Consider the following 24,201-nt stretch of genomic DNA (forward strand, 5'->3'; position numbering starts at 1 on the left):
AGCAACAGCCCCAGTGAGTGGGCACCCACAGGGACACCAACCGTGTCTTTAGGTGGCCAGCCTCAGCCTCAGACTGAGGATAAGTCTCCAGGTTCCCCTTTTCATCAGTTCCAGCCCCACCTAGCTCCCCTATCATCCCGGGGCCCAAATCCTGCCACATCTTAGGGTAAAACTCCAAGCCTCGTCCCCTGTGGCTGCTGCCTCAGCAGGGGGAATCTGGAGGGGATGCCATCGCCATATTGATCCTGAACTGGGGCCTGAGCCCTGCCCTCCTCTGGGGAGCTTGTGACCTGGAGCTGGACATTGTCCCTCTCAGGGCCCACAAGCAGGGCAAGGTGGCACAGCAGCCCCTGGAGAATTACAGATAGCCAGCTGAGGCCTCTCCAGGGGCTGGGTCCCCCGTTGTCCTGGTGACCACAGTCTGGCCTGGCTTCTGAGTGCCCCTGTGAACTCTGACTTTCTGGTCAGTGGGGATGTGAAGAAGGTGAGGGTTCTCATGTCTCACAGATAGGGATCACTGGGATACGACCACTGGGTGGTGTTGGGGGGGCCCTGCATGAGTTCTGTGACACTCCTGTGAGGGTGTGAGGGTGGCTGTGTCACTCTAAGGTAAGAGACTGTTGTCATGGAATCCATGGTGAGTGTAGTTGTGACACCAGAAGCAGGAGATCCAGGGAGCCTCATCTCCACCTGTGACACATGGGGGTGATGGAGGGAGCCGAGTCCCAGTCCCCATGTCAGTGATCCCTGCAGCTCTCACAGCCTGACTCATTGCATGGCCCCGGACCTGGTATCCCCAGCCTCCTTGCCCCTGGCTCTGGAGCCTTTCTCTCCTCGTGTCCTCCCTGTTCTCAGGTGACTCTTACTCTTTTGTCCCCCCTATGTCACCTACCTGCCAAAGGGGTCCCAGGGAGGAGGTCGGGGATGCTAGGGAAGACGAGGAAGGGTGGACCGAGGCAAGCTCTTCACACACTCACACATTCTGATGTATGCATCACACAGACCAGACTGCAGCATACACTTATACACCCACAGACACACGTGTGCACACATGCCTGGTAGAGTGACCGGGCCACTAGGAAGTCTCCCAAGCTCCGTCTTCCAACACCAGCCCTGTCTGGTAGGCCCCCACCACCCCTTAAGTCAGGGCCCCACGCCGCTGAGTCCCTCGCATTAGAAATGCATCGTCCCGCCACGGCAGCGTGTCTGGAGGTGATGTCCTAGGAAGAACTTCTCCCCCAAGGCCCCAGCTAGAGTCCTGGGTGGGTGTAGGTAGGTGTGGGTGGGGTGGGGTCTCTGAGACTGTTGCTTTCTTTGTGGGTGAGGACCAGACTGACCTCTGGGCCTCTGGCTTCAAGAGCCCTAATTGCTGGGGCTGGAAAAAGTTTAAAAATATCCTCATGTTTACATTCTTTCCAAGCTGCCTCCCGATCCTCCGAGCTGGGTCCCTTTGATCTGGCCTAGTGCCTCTGGAAGGGGCCAAGGAGAGGGGCAGCATGAGGCTCTGCTGGGGCCAACCCCACAACCCCCTCCAGCTCCAGCCCAGAGCCCCGTGAGACCCTGGACATCACAGACCCAGTGAGCACCTGGACACTGGAAGGGAGCTGGGGCTAGAAGGGGTGTCTTGCACTCTTGCATTGGGGCTGGAGCTGGGGCCCCTCTCCAAACTCCCTCCCAAAAGCCTGGGCCTCTTGGGACCTCTAGGGAGTGTGTGTAAGTGTGGGGCTGTAGGTCCCTCAACACTCCATGTACTGGGGAAAGCCACATTTACTGAGCCCTGTAGTGCCTGGCACTATGCTAAATGCATTGTGCAGGGATTATTTCATGTAGTTTGCCTAACTACAAAAACTTGTATCACCAAGTAAGCCAAGGCTCAGAGAGGTGAAGCAGTTTTCCTGGGAACACATCGCATGGATAAGCACAACAAATGTTCTTCTACCCAGACAGTTATTGGTTGGCCCCCACCTTGCTCTAGCAGGGGCGAGGCCCTGACTGCAGAATGAAGCCTGCCTCACTAGCATTAATCTCCACAGGCATTCACTGACCCACTGCCAAGCCTAAAGACCAATCAGCTTTGTGTCTCTCTTCCTCTGCAACCCAGGACAAGCCACATCCCCTCTCTGATCCTCACCTTTCTCTCTTTCTCTATTTATGTAGAGATAGAGTTTCACTTTGTTGCCTAGGCTGGCCTTGAACTCCTGGCTTCAAGCAGTCCTCTCACCCTGGCCTCCCAAAGTGCTGGGATTACAGGCGTGAGCCACTGCACCTGGCCACCTTCCTCTGCAGAACGGGACTGAGGATACAGGAGAGTTTTATATCCCCAGATGCCCAAGGAACCCGGGCCCTTGTCTGTGGAGAAGGGGCTTGTGGACCTGGCAGACAACTTCAGCACCGACACAACCAAGAGTGGTCTGGGACCTGGAGGCCCAAGGAAGAAGCCCTCAAACTAGAAAAGATGCCTTCATTTGTCCTGGTATCCTGTCATCTACCCTTTCGTCTGTGGGTCTCCCACCCACCTGATTACCAACCCACCCATCCATCTACCCACCAATCCATCCGGCCATGCATCTGCCTAGCCATCCACTTATCCACTCACCCACGCACCCTCCTATCTCCCTACTTATCCATCTAGGATGAAGGCCAGAAAGTGGTGGTTATAGCTCAAGTGACGCATCTTATGGCTGTATGAACCTACAAACTTCCCTCCTTCTCTTTGCAATTCACCTTTCCATCTTTACAAGAAGGAGCTGATCTGGGTGATCGCTAAGGCCCTGCTGGGAGATCTTGGGGTAGCAGAGACCACCTGAATACTGTGGACATTTCCAGAGAGGTAACATGGTCCTCGACCATGTTATGCCATGTGCCCTGGTTCTAAGACTCCCAGCTACGGCCCTTAACCTCCCTGACCTTCAAGATTCCCCACTGAAAAATGGGGCCAATAATCCACCCTTGTAGGTTGATGGAAAGATTAGATGAGACACTACCTCCAGAAGGTTTGCACCCTGAAGATTTCTGAGTGCATGCAGGCCGAGCAGAGGATATCCTGGCAGAGGGGCAGGGAAGCCCTGCCTGGACAAGGGTAGTCAGCAGAGCCTGCAGTGGGGGTACCTGAGCCAGAATGACAGGGGCCAGCCTCAGAGTCCAACCCCTGGGCTGGGGATCCTAGCTGAGTCTTCGCCAGATTGCCCGCCCTGTCTCTCTTAGCTGGGCTTGGCTTGGCCCCTATCCCACAGAATCTGCCAACAGTGGAGAGATTATCTCCTAAAAATAGTGCCTGGGCCCCACAGAGGTTGTTTTTCTCCCTTCCCCGTGATTTACCATCATCAGCTCATGGTGCTTGGGACAGCAAGTCCCACCTTGACTCCCCAGAGATGGTTGAGAAGGGGACATAGGGGATCAGCTTGTATCTGGGGTCACCCACAGATCAGGGATTAAAGGTCAATCTGGAGAGCTCAGCTCTTAGCAGAGCTTAGCCCGGCTCAGCAGAGCATCAGGACATGGCTTAATCTTGGGCCAGGGCCAGGGGTTAACCTCAGAGAGGGGCAGTTCCAGAGTAAGCCACAGAGGTGCCTGTCCCGCTCCGATGGTGTCCATCTAAGTGACTCCCCTTCTCTGATTTCCTGCAGATGCCCTCATGCACTCACCAGCCTGTGTGTGAAACACAGCAGTGGCTTGCCTTGGAGCCTGCACTGGGGCAGAAGGACACATCTCCAGCCTCACCTCTCACGCTCCTGACCCATGGGGCCTCACCATCCTGCCCAGGCCCCTGTAGAGACTGAGGGACCTCTGCCCATCCCTGGGTGTAGGTGACTCATGCACAGGAGCACAAGGTGCTCATAATGAGCAGAAGATGGAGACTCACAAGGTTTTGCCTTCCCATAGCAAAGATGACATCCAGGAAAACACAGAGATGACACCCTCAAAGGCACCCCTCCTTGACCATCACCTGCCTAGTGTTCACCCATCCAGGATCTGCGAATGGTGAGCTCTGGATGCCCACAAAAATGACCCACTTTGCTGTGGTCCCAAGCTCTCACCAATAGCCCATATGATGTCTTCATGTCCTTCCCTGCAGGGGACCTCAGTCTTGTCTTTCAAGCCCAGACCCTTTCTATGTGGCAGGAGATGGGGAAGGGATGAAAGAGCAGGTGTGTGCACACGAGCAGGTATGCGCACACTCACACACACACATGCACACATAGACACTGAGACACAGACACACCAATCCCGTAGGGCCCAGCCCAGCTCTCTGGGGCTTTATTATTGGGCAAACATCCTGCCATTTGGAGCACTCCCATGGACAGTCCATAAAGTCGGTGTCCAGGCTCTGGAGACGTGCCTGGTGATGGTGATGGTGCCTCCACCCCAGGGCAGATGGAGGGCCTTCTACTCTGTCCTGTTCCCTGCTGGATCTTGGGTGCTGGGCTCTCTCCCGGGGGACTCGGATGGAGCCAGAGGCCAAGCTCCCAGCTAGAGCTGCCTAGGCCATTCAGACGGTCGCCTTCAGTGGTACACTGTCTGCTGGTTGATTCAGGTCCTTCTTCCTTGACAGGGTCCAGTGGGTGAAGATGAGGATGAGGAAGATTCCTGTGGGACCCAAGAGGGATGGATCAGGCCTCAGAAGGGGCTGTGGGACTTGTTCTTCACGAGGGACTTCCTGTGATTGGCATTGGCTTAATGAAGAGATGAGTTTCCTGGACAGCATCCCGAGGCTGGGCTGGGTATGACTCTGTGGTCCTGGTGCCTGGAGAAGCTTGACTGCTCGGCCTGCTTGGCCCCTATCCCTCTGAGGCTGTCCCAGTATACTCAGCCTCCAAAGTCCCCTTCTCTGGGGGACACTGGGGAACCAGTAAGTTGGACCCCAACTCCATGGACCTCCAAGAGAAAGGCTCATCACAGCAGTGTGCTAGAACCAGCAAGGACAACCAGCAAGGACAAAATTTGAGGGGCTAAAGAAATAAAGGGGATGGAAGGGGTGGCTTAGACTGACACAATTAGGCTAGAAAGACCTGGGCTGTGTCACAACCTGACTGTGTAACCTTGGACCAGTCACTTAACCTCTCTGAACCTCAGTGACCTCATCTGCGAAATGGGGAGATACGAGGATCTGCCTCACAGTGTTGCTGGGAGGATTCCGGGCAATAGTCCCTGCCACCCAGTCAATGTGCAATCATGTAACCGTAGATGCTATTATCAACGATAATGACAATGACTATGATCAAAGGGGCAGGCACATAATGACTAGGAGAGTTGGGGGCTTCCTTTTCAGAGCTGGGGGCACCATGGGGACAAAAGTGTTTATTTGGAGGCTGTGGTTCCAACCACCCATCGCCCTCGCCCACGCAGGTAATGTCCAAACTCCATTACCTATTGCTACCAGGGTGCCTACAAGGATGCCCACTGCCGACAGCTTCGTGGGCATGCCCTTCATGCGGCCCACCTTGCGCATGCACTGCCCCTCCACATTGCAGCGACACACGATCACTGGGGGGAGAGGGGAGGAAAGTAAGAGTAGGGAGGGGAGGACTCCCCAGCAGCTCAGAGCCCCCAGCCCAGCCACCTGGCTGATATGTGTGTGTTTTTGCACATGTGTGTATTCACGTATGTGTGAAGATATATGCACTGGCCAGGCACAGTGGTGGCTCACACCTGTAATCCCTGCCCTTTGGGAGGCCGAAATGGGTGGATCACTTAAGCCAGGAGTTCAAGACCAGCCTGGCCAACATGGTGAAACCCCGTCTCTACTAAAAATACCAAAATTAGCTGGACGTGATGGTGCACACCTGTAATCCCAGCTACTCGGGAGTCTGAGGCAGGAGAATTGCTTGAACCTGGGAGGTGGATGTTGTAGTGAGTTGAGATCGTGCCACTACACTACAGCCTGGGTGACAGAGTGAGACTCTGTCTCAAAAAAAAATGTATGTGCCTCTGTGCCTGTTCCTGTGTGCACACAGGTGTGTGTGCCCAGCCATAGGTGTGCAAGTGTGCACAGGCATGTGCTGTCCACATGAGGAGCCCAGCCCATATGCATTTGTACCCAGCTCCCTCCCCCTGCATGCCAGCAGTTCCCTCAGGAACTGCAGGCTGCACCCAAGTCCACCCTCACCTCGAACCAGGAGCTGCCACATCTGGGCATTGTGGCTGACCACCACGGGGATGATGTGTTCACGCGGCTCCACCCAGTGCAGGGCCAAGGTGAGGTAGGCATGGGAACCTTTTGGGACAGCAGGCAATGACCAGGGTCACCAGCCTGGACAGGCCCTCTGGGGGCTGCTCCCCCTATTCCCAGCCCCACCCCCATGGTAGAAGGGCATCTCACTTCCAAGTGACACCCCCTCCCTGCCTTGGCCACAGCCTCCCTCCCTTTCCCCACCACACACCATTGAGAGTCTGGAGGCGCCAATCCCGTTGCACCGTGGGGTTGGGGCCAAGGGCAAAGCTGTAGGGACCGTGTCCACTGGCCAGATCGGAGTCCTTGCTGGGTCCACTCACGATCACGCCGTGGTCCTGGCGGGGCGTGCAGAGGTATCGGGAGGGCACAGGGGCGGGAGTCAGGGCTGGGGCAGGAGGGGCCTTCAGGAAGTGGATCACCAGGGGCACAGAGGTGCTCAGTCTCGGCTCATCTGCAGAAGAGGCAGCGCTGAGCTGGCCAGGTGTTGGCAGGGGCAGGGGTGAGCTCTGAGGTCCCTGTGCTGCTCCCACAGCCCATGAGTCTCGCCCTACAGACTCCTCTGCCACTCACCCTCCATGCTTCTCTTCACCTGTCATCATCTCCATGCCACTGTGGACATCCTTGACGGTAGCAGAGCTCACTGCTGCTGGGTCTGCCCTGTATCACAGCCCAACTCAGAGCTGAAACCTGCCTCCCAGGGCTCCCCACACAGGGGCCAGCTCTCTGTCCTGAGCAGTGTTCAGAGTCCCCCCTCCCCGGCTCCAGTGGCCCATTCACTCCAGCACTTCTTCCCCGGGGCAGCCCCTGGTCCTTCTGCCACCTCCCCAGCCCTGTACCAGTCCCTGAAGCTGACACCCTGAGAGGCCCTCCAGGGGCTAAAGGACAAGGTTGGGAGATTTTGCATGTCGATCTAGGAGAGTGGTCAGCGAGGGGAGCAGACGCCAGACCTGTCCACCTGAGGAGTAGATCCGTTCTCAGAGAGGAACATTGAACCCAGCTTCATATCTGCCTCTCCTGCTTGGGGCTGGGGGTTGCCAGCGAGGGCCTCTGGGAGGAAGCTCAGTCCTGCTGTCTGTCTGCCTGAGGTTTGTACCCCCTCCCAGGGGCTCCCACCACTTCCTGGCCATACCTGTATCCTGGGCCTCCACGAGCACTGTGTAGGTGTCCCCAGGCTGGGTGCCCTGCAGGGACTGGGCGGTGTGCACCTTCCCGGAGACCTTCTCAATGCAGAGCCAGCCCTCTGAGTCATTGACTAGGGAGAACCTGCCACCCAAGGAAGCGGGTGAGGAGGTACTGGGACTACATATAGAGTTTTGTTCAGAATCGCCCAGGGCTATATGATTTGCTTAAATTCCACATCCTCTCTGTGACTCAGAGGCCACAGCAAAGCCTGGGATGCCCAGTCTGTCTCTCCAGCTTCAGGATTTGTGGTGATGGTGGTGGTAGTGGGTGTGGGATGAACAACAGATCATGCGGGTAGGGGAGAAACTCTTAGAGCCTGGGAGGCCCATTTCAACTTTGCTCACTCCAGGTCACTCTGTGAAGGAATCAGAGTCTGGGAACAACCTTGTCTGTCTGTAATCTGTTGGGGGGCATTGGAGGAGGGCCTGGTCCTCCCTCCAGGTGCTGAAGCATAATCCGAGCTCTCATGGGGTCCAAAACACCCCTCTCCGTGCCCCACCCAGTCCATCCAGCCCGGATCCCTGCCAGGAGTCACAATCTTGGCATTTGCCATAGTTTGAAAAATATTGCAGGCTGTAGATAATATGAGTCCCCTCTGAGGCCCTGGGGTCATCCCCAGGGAGCAGGGGAAATCCAGTCCAGGTAAGGGGCTGGGATTTTGGCTCACCTGAGGGATCGGCTGATGGGGTCGGAGGGCTGGATGGTCAGCAGGAGGGAGCCAGCTGGGGCACTGATGGGGACACTGGCCTCGTAGCGTTCCTGGTCCAACTTTGGGGGTGGCATCACTCTCTCCACCAGCACAGTCACCGTGGCCGTGGCTCCAGGGCCTGGGCCTGGCCCCACCAGCTCTGCCACACTCCGCACCACCACCACCACCTTGTGACTTGGAGCTGCCTCATAGCTGAGGTTCTGGAATCAGGAGGCCCAGGTCACTGTGGGGGCCTAGTCAAGGCACACGTGCATGCATGCGTGTGTGTGTGGACCCCTTTCCCAGCCACCCCGGCCCTCACCTTGCAGAGTCTGAGTCCAACATGCCCAGAGTCTGGCTCCCAATCCAGGTCAAAGGTCCCGTCCATGTCTCCCCTCTCAATGGCAAAATCCATGAGGCGGAAGGCGGGCTCGAGGTCAGCATCAGTGGCTGTGAGCATGGCCACCAGAGTCCCGGGCTCCACATCCTCAGGGAGGCTTATAGGCCCAATCTGGAGAAGGAGGAGGGATGGTGAGTGAGCCCCCTGCCAGCATCCTTCCCAAGGTCTTCTCCCCTGCGTCTGCTTACCTGGGAAGTGGTGAACTCAGGGGCGTGATCATTGATGTCTGTGACTTCGACTTCGACCTCACACGTGCTGCTGAAGCCTAGGGCAGGGAGGACATGTTGGTGAGGTCAGGGTAGGAACAGAGGGCTCTCATGGGGTCTCATGGGGTCATGGGGACCTGGGTCACCAATCAGGGCACTTACCACCCTCTGCGCCTGCCAGGTCCATGGCCAGCACCAAAAGCAGGATGTTCTGGCCAGCTTGCAGTGGGAGTGCCCCCAGTGTCACACTGCCTGAAGTGGAGTCCACCTGGAAGGCTCTCCCCTCTACCCCATCCTCAGACTCAGGGTTCAGGAGCTGATACACAATATGGGAATTGGGGGAGCCTGGGGCATCTGCATCCTCTGCTGACAGTCTAGTCACTTCAGTACCTGCAAGACAGCACCCGCCTGGCTAGGACCACAGCCCAGCCTGGAGGCCTTACCCCACCCACTCCTTATTTTGTGCCGAACTGAACTTGAGCTTGTGTGTGTGTGTGTGTGTGTGTGTGTGTGTATGTTACGGAGGGACATTGACATGGAGCCTGAGGCTGGGTCCTTATCCCAGAGAAGAGCAAGACTGGGTGGTTCATAGAGACTTCGCCCCTCTCCCATCCCATAGCTCACCTGGGGGGCTGAGCTCAGGGATGCTGACTGCGGGGCCACGTGGAGGGCAGACAGGCACGTTGTCATTCTCATCCATCACCAGCACATGCAGCTCCAGAGGGGCTGCATAATCCTCGCCACGGGAATTCTGAGCCCACACCTGGAGCACGTACTGTGGTGGGCAGTAGGGGGCTTCAGGTCAGGACCAAGGGCAGTTCCAGCCTTGCCTGGCTCTGAGTTTCCTTCTGGTGGGCCAGCTGCAGCTCTTCGGGTCTCTTTCCCACCGCCTCAGCCTCTATTGTAGTTGTGACACCCCCAAAAGCCAACTAGACAGTGACCAAGCACCCCCAGCCTGCGTCCCTGACTCCCCGTTCATATCACCTCAGCCTGGGCTTCTGTGTCCAGCTCTCTGGTCACGTAGAGGTTTCCCTCTGCATCCACATCAAACGGTCCCAGGGGATGGCTCTCCAGGCGATAGTGCACATCAACCCCACTCCAGTGTACCTGGGGGGGACATCCCGGGCCAAGGGGCAGGAGCAATCCATGTCAGCCCTTGTGCCCCATCTGATTTCTGTGTGAGGAGCCTGAGCCGCAACTGTGTGACCCAGGCAAGGTGCTGCCCTTCCTGGGCCTGGAGTCCAGGTGGGATCCTTCTGTTCAGGGTACATGTTGTTAGTGGCCTTGCCCTGGTCCAAACCTGGACCCTGCCCAACGTGCCTGAGTGACCAGGTTACTTTATTTTCTACCGTCTCAGCCTGGGCCTGACCCCAGGGCATTCCTAGAAGAGGCCTGAGACATTCCTAGCCCGGGGTGACAATCCCTATGGCAGCAAGAGGTAGCAGCTGTTCTCCCTGAGGAAGCCTTGGGCAAGTTCAAGAGGTCAGAGCACAGAATCACGCCTGCTAGAGGATGGCAGGGCAGGCGAGGGGCTGTGGGCCTGCGCCCGGGGCTTTGAACACCCCAGTCCATAGCAGGAAGTGATGGGAGGAGTGGAGGGAGGAGCAGGGGTCATGTGAGTTCCAGACCCAGCCCCCAAATATCCATGAGTCTTGGGCCCAGCTGCACCATCCATGGGGCTGCTTCAGCCACTGACAGCCACTTACTCACCTGGGCAATGTGGTGCGGGTATAGGACTTTGAGATTCTCTGCCAGGTGGATAGGCTCTAGGGGCACCCAGGTGCTCTCTATGATGGAGACTTCCACAGTGGCAATGGCCTGGTGGCCTGAGGCCTGGTCGCCCATGTCCTTGACCTGTACCAACAGCTGGTAGGTCTTCTCCAGGGCGTGATCAAGGCTGGTGCTCCCTAGAACAGGGAGGATGGTCAACTGAGCAGGCAGCTGGGGAGCAGGGGCCAGGGCATCATTCTCAGCAGATACCAGACACAAAACCAAGCATACGGCCGGTGACTGGGACACTCTCTTGGCCAAGGGAAGAGAGGAACTTTAAGCACTATTGTGAGCCTCCAACCAGGACATGACAGTTTGCAAAGCCACCTCCGTATCTCTCCACACAATGAATGCATGATAGACTAGAGGAGTAGGTGGATGACCAGGATGAGGAGGTAGGTAGACGGTAGATGATGGGCTGCTTGGATGAATGGGTGGTTGACTTGGTAGGTGGATGGGAGTTTGAGTGTGAGAATGGAAGAGTGTAGTGATGGGTGATTGGATGGACTGTGTAGGTGGTTGGGTGGTAGGTGGGTGAATGCATGGCTGGCTATGATGGTGTCTGATTCACTTTTCTTTCCATCCCTAGTTCATGCCTCTGGTTTGAACTTCTAGGTCCAGGTCTCTTCTGCCATCAGTCACAAGGTCGCCCAGCAACATCTTAGGCTGTAACCCCTTAGACTGTTCCTATCCTTGTTCCTTAGGCCCAGGTCTCCATGGAGCGTGGAGTTGAGGCCCTCCATTCACACCATTTCCTAACTCTACATGCCTGGCCCTGCCTCCACAGCCCCCTGCCTTGTTGCTGTCTCCACCTAGAGTGCCCGTCCCTCCTTTTTTACCTCTCAAGTTCCCACCCATGCTTGTCTTATGGTTCAGATACCACCTTCTCCAGCTTTCACTGACCCTCCCTCCCCAGCACACCCTGCTCAGGCTCACCCTTGGGGCTGAGGGCCAGAGCCCCCTGCCGAGGCTCCAGCTGGAACATGTCTGGGAAAGGCTGGGCTGGAGCCTGGCTCAGGATGCGGAATCGAAGATCCGAGTTGGCTGTGCCTGGCTCATCCTGGTCTGAAGCCTCAAGGAAGAGGAAGGGGATGCCTGGTTCATGGTGGGAGGGTAAACTGTAAGGGATAGAGAGGGTGGGGAGAGTCTCCCATGCCTCTCCTATTTCTCCTCTGTCCTTTCTTCCCTATCCATCATCACATCAGGACTCTGGAGATGAGTCACGGCTTTTCGTCCTACTTCCCAGATGAGCAAACTGAGGCCAAGAGTGGATGGTACCCTCAGTGGAGTAGGGAGGTACAAGATGGGACAGAAATGATACAGGATGGGCCAGGCTCAGTGGCTCATGCCTGTAATCCCAGCACTTTGGGAGATCGAGGTGGGCGGATCACCTGAGGCCAGGAGTTCGAGACCAACCTGGCCGAAAAGGCAAAACCCCGGCTCTACTAAAAATACAAAAAATTAACCAGGTTTGGTGGCAGGCACCTGTAATCCCAGCTACTTGGGAGGCTGAGGCAGGAGAATTGCTTAAACCTAGGAGGGAGAGGTTGCAACGAGCCAAGATCACGCCATTGCACTCCAGCCTGGGGGGCGACAGAGTGAGACTCTATCTCAGAAAAACAAAAACAAAAACAAAAAAACAAAACAAAACAAAACAAAAAAGCAAAGCAAAGCAAGAAAAGAAATGGGACAGAAATGGCTGACCTGTCCTATGCCAACTGTCTGGCCATCTCTTTGCTCTCCGCCGTTCCATAAAGGCCCACCTGACCTTACTGTAAATTGTCTGACCTGGTCACTCACCAGGCCTGGTGCCCCGGCTCAGCTGAGCTCTGTAGATGGCTTGAGAGAAATGGGGCACCTGGTCATTCTCGTCTTTCACACGCACAAGCACAGGCTGTGGACCCCACAAAACACGTCTATCCTGTGTCTCCAGGGTGACCTGGCAGGAAAGGGGAATCAGCGTCTGGCCCTGCCTTGCCTGCGCTCCCCCACACCTGGCCCAGCCATACCTGTAGCTGGTACTCTGCCTGCTCCTCTCGGTCCAGGGCCCTGGTCACCAGCAGGAAGCCAGAATCTGGATCCATAGCAAATGGGCCCTGAGCTGCCTTGCCTGAGTCCCCTGACAGCATGATCTGGCCTTCAGCCCCCTCACGGGGCAGCAGCAGCTGATGGGGGTGAACAGAAGTGAAGGCAGCAGTGGCCAGGCCTGGGAGATGACCCCCTTCCACCTGATGGCCTCATTTTGCATGTGGGGAAACTGAGTCTCAGAGACATCTGGCTCCTGTCTGAGGTCACACAGTCAGTAAGCATCAGGACTGAGACTCAGAGACAGAACTCTTTTCCCTGGACCTGGTGCTCCCCAAAACTCCCTGCCCTTCTTTCTGAAGCTTGAAACCTCATCACCAAGATTTCATTCTTTAACCTAAAGCTGTACTCTCCGCTAGGATTAAAATCTGTTAGTCATTCCCACTGCAGGTTGAACATCTCTAACCTGAAAATCTGAAATCTGAAATACTCCAAAATCTGACACTTTTTGAGCATCAACATGATGTGACAAGTGGAGAATGCCGCATCTGACCTCATGTGACAGGTCACAGTCAACACATAGTCAGAACTTTGTTTCATGCACAAAATCATTAAAAATATTCACCCAGGAGCAGTGACGCACACTGGGCTCTTGGCCCCTCAAGGACTCTATTGGAATTTCACCTCTATACCTTCAGCTCCTTCTCGCCATAGCCTCCCCAGCTCGCAAATCCCAAAGTCGTAATCCCAGCACTTCGGGAGGCCAAGACGGGCAGATCACCTGAGGTCAGGTGTTCAAGACCAGCCTGGCCAACATGGCAAAACCCTGTCTCTACTAAAAATACAAAAAAAAAAAAAAAAAAATTAGTTGGGTGTGGTGGTGCATGCCTGTAATCCCAGCTACTCAGGAGGGTGAGGCAGGAGAATCTCTTGTACCCAGGAGGTGGAAGTTGCAGTGAGCTGAGATCGCACTACTGCACTCCAGCCCAGGGGGCCAAGAGCGAAACTTCGTCTCAAAAGAAAAAAAAATGTATAACGTTACCTTCAGGCTATGTGTATAAGGTGTATATGAAACACAAATGAATTTCGTGTCTAGATTTGGGTTGCATTCCCCAAGATATCTCATGATGTATATGCAAATACTCTAAAATCTGAAAAAAAATCCAGAATCTGAAACACTTCTGGTCTCAAGCATTTCAGATAGGGGACACTCAACCTGTATAACATGGATAACCTGTATAACATGTATAACTCTCTGGAAAGCAAGGTTTCAAAGAGAAACAGCAAGAGGAAGGGTGCCAGAGGAAGGAGAAGCAGGACTTTGTGGGGAGGGATCCCCCCCACCCTCCCACCCCCCCAGCTCTCTGGCTCACCTTGGTCAGGTATAAAGGGAAATTCCCACCATAGTTTTCTGGAATTTCCACAGACAGCTCTGCAGGCTGGGCCTCCGGGAGAGCCTGTGGGAGGATTCTCACCTTGTCACCAGGCTCTATCTTCCTGCCTGGGCACTGGGACCCAACAGAAGAGGGGAATTTCTGCCCCTTCTCAGGGCCTGGCCGTACCTTAGTCCATCCACCCGTGCTCTGGCCTTTGACCTCCTCATCCCACGATAGCTCTGTAGTCCCAGCTCTGACCCCTCCCATGCTTTGCACCGTTCTCACAGTCAGTGCAATTCGTCCAGGTGGAGTTAGGGGCAAGGGTGTCAACCCCCAAGGCCAAGACCTGAAGGAGTGGGGGCAGTGCCCAGCTCACCTGGGGGACAGAGATGCAAAGCAGCCACAGCCAGGCAGGGACCATGGTCAGGACGGGCCTGAGGGACATAGCAGTGAGGAGCCAGCCCAGGTGGGTGGGGAGGGGCTTTCCATCCCACACACACAACTAGTGGGATCGCACTGCAGGCTAGCCTCCTCTTCCTCCCCTGCAAAGGAGCTGAGGTTCCCCATCTGCTGCAGGGTAGTGCCCTGCTCCTCAGCCAGGCCCACCAAGGCCCCCAGGCCCAGCCACCCTGCGTCTGGGCTCTTGGCCCCTCAAGCACTCTATCGGAATTTCACCTCTAGACCTTCAGCTCCTTCTCACCATAGCCTCCCCAACTTGCAGATCCCAAAGTGGTAATTTTCTAGCAACCCCCCAAATCACAAAAGTTTGAAGCTGGAAAGTTCCTGAAGACTTGGAGCGTCACTTCCTGAAGTCACCTCTTGTTGCTGGCAAGGCCTGAAGGCTGGGGTCTGGCCAAGGTCACAGAGGACTTGACCACAGGAAGATTCCTCCTAGCTCAGGGCCTCCTGGACTGTCCTGCCTCCCACTGCCACCTTCTAGACAAGGAGAGCCCCCGGAGCAGGAGTCTGGCTCTTGTCTCATCATTTTCCAGCCCTTGTCATGGAGCTGGGCAGACAGAGCAGCAACAAATCAACAACCTCTCTAAGATGAGGCCCTGGGAATTCTTTCTCAGACGGCGAGGACAGGGCAGTGTTTCTCCTTTTCCCGCCACCAACCCCAGCCTCAGCCATGCCCTCCCCTCCACTCCCAGCCCCTCACCCTCCAATGCCCAAGACTGGCTCCCTTGGTCCAGCTGCTAAGCAAAAGGGCTTCTTCTCCAGGGAGCTCTGGCCAGGCTGGGCTGGGTGGGGCAAGGCAGGGCACTTGAGCAGGTAGGAGGGTTCAGCCACGCTTGCTCAGGAATGGAAAAGGCCACTGGGCCCATAGCAGCAGGCCTGGCCCCGCCCAGCCCCCCAAGTTACTCATTGACTTTGGAAAGTTAGGAGCTGCTCAGCATCCGTGACTGCCAGCCCCGGGAGGTGGGGAGATGGTTGGCCTGGCACTCCCTCGACCCCAACACAGCCCAGGGGGTATTCCTTGGCCCTCTGGGTCTGGACACTACTTTTTCTGTGGCTCCAGACTTGGTCTCACTTATCTCCCAGGCTCCAGCGTCTGCAGCCACACCCTTGCACACTCTGTTCCTTGTGCCTGGAACACCCTTCCCACTCGTTCATCTGTGTGGTAAGCACCTGCTCATGCTTCAGTATTCAGCTCAAATACTCCTTTTTCCAGGAAACTTCCCCTGTGTTCCCAGGCTGGTTCAGGAGTCTCCTCTGGGAACGCCCCACCCCCTCACGCCATGCCATGTGCTATCTCTATTAATACACAGAGGACACCCGATTGTCATTGTCTGCGTCTTCCATTAGACTGGGAGCCCCTTGAGAGCAGAACTCAGGGACTCAGAAATGACCTGGCTCTCGTTCTGCCCTGGCAACTCCCCATGGCTTGTGGAACTAAGACAAGGAGCTGGAGGTGGCAAAGGATGGATGAGCAGTGCATGAGTGGAACTGGGTATTGGGGCTCCAGACCACCCCCCAGGGGGACCTGTGGTGGGGGAGTGCAGCAGCCTGTGAGCTCCCCAAGTCCTTACACTGGCCACTAAACAGTGACAGGGCTGAGACAATGGGCGGTCTTGTGCCTCTAAGAAGATTAAACCGGCTCAGGTGACCTTGAGGGAGTTACAGGGCTGAACACGGGCTCTCCCCGCAATGAGTGCAGCCAAGCAGAGCCAGGAGACACTTCTGAGGCCTGGGAGTCTGGAATGAGGGGAGAGGGTGGGAAGATCCTGGTCTCCATTCCCTCCCCAGCCTTGGTCCCCGCGAAGCCTCCCATGGTCCCCGTGAAGTCCTTCCCACTGTGTACCTGATTAGTCTCTCTCAGGTCAGAAGCTACCCCCAGCTGCCCCCAGCCTTGTCACAAGCTGAGTGCCTGCTTCAGGGTCACTCTGGCACCCAACCAGGAGCAGTGCATTGTGGAGAGGTTGAAGGGGGTTTCAAACGTGTTAAGCTCCTGCTATGTGCCCAGCACTGCTCTGAGCACATACCTTCATTATGCCACATACTGTGTTCTGAAGGGGCATTGCACCCATGTCACACGCTGGGGCACAGAGAAGCTGAGTGGTTTGCCTACGGTCACACAGTCAATAAGTGATAGAGCCAGGAAGGCCTGAGGACCCTCACTTGCTCTGAAAATACCATGCCTTCTGTATTCCTTGAAGTATGTTGGGAGGAGGGGCAGAGCAGCAACAGCTCTGAGAAGTTACCTCTGCCCTGGGGAGCACGTGGGTGACTCTCAGCACTCCCTGGTACATGGAGGGGCAGCCCTCAAGCCGCCTCCTGCAATTCAACAAGCTGCAGTCAGGATTCTAACCAGGTTGCCAGGGCTCCCTGGAGTCTGTGGAATGAATAAATTGAACTAAGGAAGGAACGTATGGACCCTGGCCCAGAACCTTCTTAGAAACTGCCCCCCACCTCGCCCCAGGCTGCCTCCAGGCTTTGGAGATGGGCAGACCTGTATACCAGTCCCCACTCAGCCACTTCCCACCCAGCACCAAATGGGGACGATTTTTCCTGAGACCATGCAGATAAAAACTCTTAGCAGCACTTGTGCCAAGCGTGAGGGGGCCACAGGCATGGGTGGGCAGGGAGACAGGTGCATCCCCAACCACAAGCACGAGTACACCTTCCTATACAAATGCAAGACCTCTCATTCCAGGCAGGGCAGGCTCCAGGCAGCTGCTCCCACCGAAACTGAATTAGCCAATGCTGAGCATGAAATGTTTTTGCCTGAATACTCATGGTGGAGAGAACAGTGAGGGCCTCCTCAGTAGCTCAACCCCAGCGAAGAGGTGGAGGAGCCATGTGGAGCTGAGTGTGCCTGTGTGTGCCTTCACAAACCATCCCTCGGCATTCTCTATCCCCAACCTCAGCTGATTCCGGTCCTTCAAGAGGGAACAGGGCAGAAATACCAGCTGTGGAGCCAGACCCAGGGTTCCTGCCTGGTTGTGAGACTCAGGGTTCCTGCCTGGTTGTGAGACCCAGGGCAGAATGTGCTCCCTTGAGCAGCCTCAGTTTCCCTTTATGGACAGTGAGTGATTGAACCCTCAATCAGTTGGGCAATGCCAGGCCCCATGCAGAAAGAGAAGAGTCTGGATAACAGGGACTGGGAGGGGTTTGTGTCTCCTGCTCCTTGAACCCCCAGCCAGACCCGATGCCCATTCCAGCTGGCTATATCCGGACCCCCACATTAACACATCATGGCCACACACTAGGGTGGGGCAGTGAGCCCCCATCCCTCAACTTCAGAAATCCTTCCAGCTCCTGAAGCGCCCAGATAGGAGGAAAGACAGTCAACAGCCATGACATATCAGGAAATAGTCTTTATTACAAAAATCTGCATGTAAACAAATAGCCACAGCACTGAACAGCCTCCCTCCAGGGCAGGCACACCCGGGTTGTGAAAAAAGTCAGAGTCCTCTCCCGGCACACAGGCCTGCCCCGCGGCTGCGCTCCGGCTGCTTGGGACGCAGATCAGCCTGCGCATGCATCTCTGTGGGCCCAGCCCTCACTGGCCCCTGGCCTCACTGGGCAACACTGTCTGTCTGTCCACGACCATGAGGTTGGGGGTACCCGGCTGGCAGCTCCAAGGGACCCAGAGTCTGAGCCAGCCCTGAGGCTCCTGGGGCAGTTGGCTGGGCCAGCCCACCAACCCGTCCATCCGTCTCCCACCATACTGAGAGCGGGTGGGACCTAGAGAACCGAGAGGTCGTGGCAGGACTTGGACTTGGCGCGAAAGGCCATCTTCCGGCTGTTACGAGCTACGATGCGGCCCAGGAAGCGCTTCGCCTTTTTGCCAAGGCTCTCTCGCCTCCGGGTACCTGCTTGCCGTCGCGCGTTGGCCTCTTTGCTGTCCCTGCGCAGGCGTATTTGGCGCACGACACCTTCAAACAGCGCCTGGACATTGTGGTGCAATGCCGCTGATGTCTCAATGAACTTGCAGTCAAAGACCACCGCGCAGGCCCGGCCCTCTGTGTGGGTGGGGACAGGCAGGCATCAGTAAATAAAGGGTGGGTGAGTGAGGAGTCCCCTCCAACCCTGGCCACCCATGGAAACTGCCACTCGAGAATTTGCAGGGTCCTCCCCCAAAACACAGAGACCCCAGCTCCTGTACTGAGGGTACTGGTCCCTGCTGCGTCACCCAGTAGGCAGAGTGCCTTCATTTAAGGAGCCCCCAAAACAGTGGCCCTCAAAAGGAGATCCATTTATTGAAATAATTTGAAGCCTGATACTTAAAGTACAACAGTAGTAAACACAGGAAAATGAGAAGTATGTTGGACAACTTAGTTTTTTGTTTTGTTTTGTTTTTTGTGTTTTTTTTTTTCTGAGACAGTCTTGCTGTGTCCCAGGCCGGAGTGCACTGGCACAATCTCAGCTCACTGCAAGCGCCGCCTCCTGGGTTCACGCCATTCTCCTGCCTCAGCCTCCCAAGTAGCTGGGACTACAGGCGCCCGCCACCATGCCTGGCTAATTTTTGGTATTTTTAGTAGAGACCGGGTTTCACTGTGCTAGCCAGGATGGGTCTTGATCTCCTGACCTCATGATCCGCCCGCCTCGGCCTCCCAAAGTGCTGGGATTACAGGCGTGAGCCACTGCGCCTGGCACAACTTAGTAGTTTTTAATTAGAGGTTATATCATGACAAACGATGCAGTGGATTCGGGTTGCATGGGCAAGGTCACCAAGTCACTGCTGGGTTCCTCTGAGGGGCTCAGTACCAGGACCCATAGGAAAGGATGCTGAGGCCAAGTGGGACGGGTCTTCCCCAGGGCCAAGTCTACTGTAAGAATGGCCGAGACCTAGGACTCTGACCTCCTGGCCTGTTCCCCTACACTCTCTTCCACCCACTTACCCCGAAACCAGCCAGGTCAGGACCAAGAGGGGCAGGAGAGGAGGGCCCTGCGGTCCCCCAGCTCCCCTATCAGATTTGGTTCTTTCCCCACCCCTCTGGGGCCTTCTGGAGCCCTGTGAGCAGGCACCGGCTCTCTCCCATTTCCCTCCCCGCCAGTTTTCTTTCTGAACATTTTTAGCCTCTGATTATCCCCAGGGACTCAAGCTGAGCCAAGACTGCCTATATCAGGGCCCAGCTGGGCACTCCCTCCCCCTGCAACCTGCCGCCTACTCACCATCCACTGAGACCTCACGAGAGCGCACCAGGTCGCTCTTGTTGCCCACAAGGATGATGGGCACATCATCTGTTTGCCGTGCACGACGCAGCTGGACCCGCAGTTCTGAGGCCTTCTCGAAGCTGCCCTTGTCCGTCACTGAGTACACGATGACATAGGCATCCCCCATGGCCATGCAGTGTCCGGGCAACCAGCGGCCCCCGTCCTGGGGAACACACACACACAGTCTGCCCAACAGTCCTCATGACCCTGACACAAGCCTGGCACTCCCAGACCCCTACCCCAACTCACTCCTCCCTCCCCTGCCCTGGGTCTCAGCCTGTACCCTACCTGCTCCCAAATGTCGTAGACCATGAGTGATGCCTCTTCTCCGTCCACCACAATGGAGCGATCATAGGTGTGCCCTAGGCAGGAGACCAGTAAACAGGTTACCAGCTGACTGTCAAAGCCCCTGCTGCCAGGTTTCCTGTTATGGCCACACCCTCCAGCTCCTCCCCAGAGCCCTCCTCATCCTCCACTCCACTTGCAGATGCTGGTATGTGGCAACAGCAGTGCCAGGCAGGGAAGTGGGGGCTGGAGGGCATGGTGTGCCTGACCTCTACCCACATGCCCCCCAAGCTAGCAATGTCCCAGGTGGCTGCTCCAATGCCCCCTGTCCTCCTGCTGCCTGGGTCCCAAGGTGGCTCTGACCCAGTGGCCTGAGTTAGAATAGTGACTGTCCTGCTCCCTAGGGACCTTGGCCACCTAGGGCTCCTCTCTTAGAAATCCCTCTGGTTCGAAACTCTGACCTGTCCCTGATAGGCAGGGAGGGATGTCCGGTCCCATCCCACAGAGCAGCCATATCTATGCCCTGGCCTTCTACTCTGGGCATTTCTTCCCTACCAAAGGCCAGGGGGTGTCCCTTCTCCTTTCCTTTCCCCATTTATGAAATGAGTAGGTAGAAGCGTGATTCTGAAAACACGAATAGAATTCCACAGTATTGGCCAGGCGCGGTGGCTCACGCCTGTAATCCCAGCACCTTGGGAAGCCAAGGCGGGTGGATCACGAGGTCAGAAGTTCGAGACCAGCCTGGCCAACATGGTGAAACCCCAACTCTACTAAAAACACAAAAATTAGCCGGGGGTGGTGGTGGGCGCCTGTAATCCCAGCTACTCTGGAGGCTGAGGCAGGAGAATCCCTTGAAACCCGAAGGCAGAGGTTGCAGTGAGCCTAGATCGGGCCACTGCACTCCAGCCTGGGCGAAAGAGCGAAACTCCGTCTCAAAATAATAATAATAATAATAATAATAATAATAATAATAATAATAAATTCTTCCATGGTATTTGCGGCTTTGAGTCCTGGTCTCAGCCCTCAGTCCTAGCCCCGGGATCTCCCCTCTCGCGAACAGCTCGATCCGCTCACCTGCTGCCTCTGCTTCGGGACCATCCTCCACACCGCCGAAGATGCGCGCCAGGGCGCTCTTGCCCACGCCGGGCGCCCCCAGCAGCAGCACCTTGTAAACGCTCTCGTCAGAGTCGCTGCCCCCCGAGCTGAGTGAGTCCTCAGAGTCCTCGGGCCAGTCCAGCCTGGGACCCTGAGTCCCCGTCCCGGCCGCAGCCGCCGCCAGGGACCCGGGGGCCAGCGCCGCCTGCAGGTCGCGCTCGTCCACCGGCATGCTGCGGCGGTGCAGCGGCGGCGCTGGGCCCCAGGGCGTGCTGCCCCGACGGCGCTCGCGCTCCCGGCCCCCGCCGCGGCTGCCGCCCGCTCCGCTGTCGCCGCCGTTCAGGGTCATCGTGTCCGGGGCCGTCTAGGGGAGCAGGAACCCGGGTGACCGTGTAAGCCGTGAGGGAGGCGGGACCCGGGGCGCACCTGCCCAACCTGGAGTCAGGCGGGATGCTCGGGCGGAGGTCCCGCCGCAGCCCTCCCCCAGCCCCGAGGTCGCGGCGCCCTCACCGGGGACCCCTCCGGACCTGGCGCATCTATCTGCAGCCGCCCCGACCCCGCTCCGCCAAGACACTCACCCACTCGCACACAGACACGCTCAGGACTAGGATCCGGGTTAGGATGCAACCCACTCGTAGTCTGGACTTGGACTCTTGGGTCTCCGCCGCCGCTGCTGCTGCAGCCACCGCCTTCTCAGCCCGCACTGGGCTCTGGCTCCAGAGTCGCCTATTTAAGCCTCCACCCGCCCCCGCTCCCGCCCCCGGTTCACGCTGCTGCGGGGGCTGACGTGTCTGTCCACCCCCACCAGGGGAATCCCCCACCCTCCTCCTCAGACCTCGCACACCCGACACCCCGCCCTACCCGCCAGGGGAGGAGCAGTAGCTGTCTGGGAATAGAGCGGCTGACTGGTAGGCAAGGTCCGGGGCTGAGTGTGTGTGTGAGGAGAGAGAGCGCGAGGCTGCCGGGGGAGTACGTGATGCGGAGGCAGGCAGCAGGGTAAACTCAACCAGCCAAGAGCAGCAACTGCCCTCAGGGGAAGAATTCGGTCTGGCCCCGTGAGAGTGAATTCTCCCTTCCCTCTCCCCAAGTCGCCGGTCTTCCTCTTAGCAAGTAAACGAGTTACAGGCTGGACAGAGATCCCTCTTCTCTGCCCATGACACCCACTCCCCAGAGGTTCAGGTCTGAGCTGGAATTTAGGGGGTGTCATTTCACACAAAATCCTTTCCACTCTCTCCCCATCCTGGAGTTGAAGATTCTCCCTAATGAGCCTACTCTTCAGGGTGAGGGTTGGTGTCACCCCGTGAGCCCCTGGGGGCTCTGAGAGGGCTGCTGGGGGTGGGGGCGGCTCTGACAGTGTTGCAGGTGGAGGTACCTGCTTGACTCCTGGGGAGGAAACCCCAGCCCAGAAGAGGGAAGGGATTAAACTCAGTCCCCATCCCACCTCCCAGCACCCACCAGGCAGCTGCCAGCAACTCTGCTAAAAATAATTTGTCCCAGCCCTGGCCCTGGCCCTGGCCCTGGCTCTGGTTATTCTGCTTCTGGACTGGAAGTTGCCCAGAGTTGGGGAAATCCAGGCCAACGGGTGTTGAATGCCAGCAGGAGCCAGCCATTTTGAGTCGCCAAGGTCTCCCTTCTTCTTTCTAGCTGCAGGCTGAGCCAGCTGCCCAGGGCACATCTAGGGCCTGGAGGTTCAGACCCCCACCCAAGAGGGCCATAAACACAGCGTGTGGTCAAAGTATGAGGAGTGTCTTAGCTCCTTGCTCATCTCTCAGGGGTGTGAGGGTTACAGGTCAGGCTGTGAGGTATTTTGTGACAGGGACCTGCTATCAGACTGTGACATCTGATTGTGACAAGTGTGGTGAGGCTGGGAGGGCACCCATTTGGGGCTCAGGTGACATAACAGATGGATGGACCCTGGTGGGCTGTGGTAGGTTGTCATGGAGACCTGGGCCAGGCTCTTTGGCTGCTGCATCTGTTTCCTTGGCAACGCCTAAGAAGGCCTTGGATTGAGGAGGGCCTGGCTTGGTAAGATTAGGGCCCTCTTGTCCTTGAGGTCTCCAAAGTAGGCAAAAGCTGGGCTGAGGGGTGGCCTGCCCATGGTCCTAGGGGATCTTGGAGGCCTAGGCATCCCCATGCTGATTCTGGCTTCCTGAACGAACTCCAGTGGGAAGAGGGAGTTATAGCCAGAGCCTCCCATTAGCAGACAAGTCTAAAGAGCCAGCACACACTTCCCATGAGGAATCCTGGCTGGGCTGCCTGTGTCCCATCCAACCCCACAACTGTGCCACTGGAAAGAGCCTCTGGGTGTCTGGCAGAGGGTGAGGGTGGGGGGTAGCTGTGGTCCTTCCCAGCAGGGGGCCATGCAAAGAAGCAGGGCTGGGTTTCCCCTCTGGCAATCTGAGCTCTTGACCTCAGCAGTGTTTCTTCATTGCCAAGGGAACTGCATCCACAAAGGGCCACTCAAGCCCCAGGCATTCCAGTGGCTGCTCCAACAGTCCAGAGACACTCACCACAAGCTAGATATGGCCAGGGGCCCCAGAGATTAACACCAGGACACGACCTTGAGACACCCCCACTCCCACCACCTGGTCCTCCCAGCAATCTGGGCTGAGCGTGGCTGCTCAGGAGGAATAAATTGAGGCTAGAACCACCCCTAGATTGGCCTGGGCTTCAGATCCCAGCTGTGCCCCTTGCTAGCTGTTTCACCTGTGTCCATTTATCTAGGCTGAGCCTCAGTTTCTCCTGTGTAGAACAGGGATCATCTCTTCCTGACAGTTATTATGAGACAAAACAGTAGTTGGCTCAAGTCGGGCAGACAGTAATATCTCACTAAGAGCATGTTTATCATCATCATCCTTGATTGGATGGGGCAGGTTAGGTGAATTTGTGTTTCCTCTCTTGTTTCTGCTCCACTCTCTCCAGGACAGTGGTCTGTCCAGGAGTGGGGCAGAGGTCTCAGAAACAATGCAGATACCTCTCCCCTAGCCCCATACCCATGCCTCCTCTCTGTAGGACCCCACACTCTTCCCCCTCCCTCAGGTGACAAGATGTTGCAGAGGGAACTGGGCTGGGCTTCAGTGTCCCCACCCCCACCTCACACCACAGCCTTCAGGCCCCGGGGCCTCTGCTGTGTTCTAAGGCCCAATGCATTCATTCATTCCACTAAACTGTACTAAATACCTACTGTGTGCCAGGCCCTTGTGCTGGGGGCAGGATGATGAGCAAAAATAGATATGGCTGGGCATGTTCATACATGTCATCTAATCCCTGGGTCAAACTCAGCTATGATTTGTTGTTCCCATTTTGTAGACATGGTAACCAAGGCCTGAGGGGTCACAGGC

The 24,201-nt window shown here is 56.6% G+C and overlaps 2 protein-coding genes across 20 annotated transcripts; both read right to left on the bottom strand.

Annotated features, from left to right (window-relative positions):
- Positions 1-4,225: 4,225 nt before the first annotated feature.
- CDH16 (cadherin 16) lies at positions 4,226-15,057 on the bottom strand. 19 transcript variants are annotated; one of them, XM_074027257.1, is made up of 18 exons: positions 14,979-15,057; positions 14,196-14,253; positions 13,817-13,900; positions 12,428-12,583; positions 12,219-12,357; positions 11,355-11,513; positions 10,359-10,545; positions 9,633-9,755; positions 9,273-9,423; positions 8,811-9,038; positions 8,631-8,707; positions 8,365-8,553; positions 8,022-8,263; positions 7,302-7,435; positions 6,381-6,623; positions 6,107-6,214; positions 5,368-5,484; positions 4,226-4,587 (listed from the first exon to the last, which is right to left on the bottom strand). In XM_074027257.1, exons 7-18 carry the CDS (start codon positions 10,491-10,493, stop codon positions 4,490-4,492), a joined length of 1,845 nt encoding a protein of 614 aa, XP_073883358.1. In that variant the 5' UTR covers positions 10,494-10,545; positions 11,355-11,513; positions 12,219-12,357; positions 12,428-12,583; positions 13,817-13,900; positions 14,196-14,253; positions 14,979-15,057; the 3' UTR covers positions 4,226-4,489. The 19 variants fall into 19 exon arrangements, 17 of the variants coding, with proteins under 17 accessions (XP_073883358.1, XP_005592238.2, XP_073883359.1 ...); XM_005592181.4 differs by having other exon boundaries at positions 10,359-10,555; XM_074027258.1 differs by having other exon boundaries at positions 12,428-12,703.
- A 2,565-nt stretch (positions 15,058-17,622) lies between these two features.
- Positions 17,623-21,565, bottom strand: RRAD (RRAD, Ras related glycolysis inhibitor and calcium channel regulator). Its single transcript, XM_005592186.4, has 5 exons — positions 21,439-21,565; positions 20,840-21,224; positions 19,769-19,842; positions 19,439-19,643; positions 17,623-18,285 (listed from the first exon to the last, which is right to left on the bottom strand). The coding sequence occupies exons 2-5, from the start codon at positions 21,207-21,209 to the stop codon at positions 18,008-18,010; spliced, it is 927 nt and encodes a 308-aa protein (XP_005592243.1). The 5' UTR covers positions 21,210-21,224; positions 21,439-21,565; the 3' UTR covers positions 17,623-18,007.
- Positions 21,566-24,201: the final 2,636 nt, after the last annotated feature.

This window comes from Macaca fascicularis, chromosome 20, assembly GCF_037993035.2.
Source record: "Macaca fascicularis isolate 582-1 chromosome 20, T2T-MFA8v1.1".
In the NCBI taxonomy this organism is placed as follows: domain Eukaryota; kingdom Metazoa; phylum Chordata; class Mammalia; order Primates; family Cercopithecidae; genus Macaca; species Macaca fascicularis.

Bases quoted from the DNA above. Each gene is read 5' to 3' on its own strand.
- RRAD (XM_005592186.4), bottom strand. From the start codon at position 21,209: ATGACCCTGAACGGCGGCGACAGCGGAGCGGGCGGCAGCCGCGGCGGG. The intron at 19,843-20,839 runs GTGAGCGGATCG...TCTCCTGCCTAG, and splicing joins TCCCGAAGCAGAGGCAGCAG to GGCACACCTATGATCGCTCC. The intron at 19,644-19,768 runs GTAGGGTACAGG...TGTGTTCCCCAG, and splicing joins TCTACGACATTTGGGAGCAG to GACGGGGGCCGCTGGTTGCC.
- CDH16 (XM_015443255.3), bottom strand. From the start codon at position 14,240: ATGGTCCCTGCCTGGCTGTGGCTGCTTTGCATCTCTGTCCCCCAG. The intron at 12,358-12,427 runs GTATGGCTGGGC...CTTTCCTGCCAG, and splicing joins AGGCAGAGTACCAGCTACAG to GTCACCCTGGAGACACAGGA. The intron at 6,624-7,301 runs GTATGGCCAGGA...CCTCTTCTGCAG, and splicing joins CGTGGAGGCCCAGGATACAG to ATGAGCCGAGACTGAGCACC.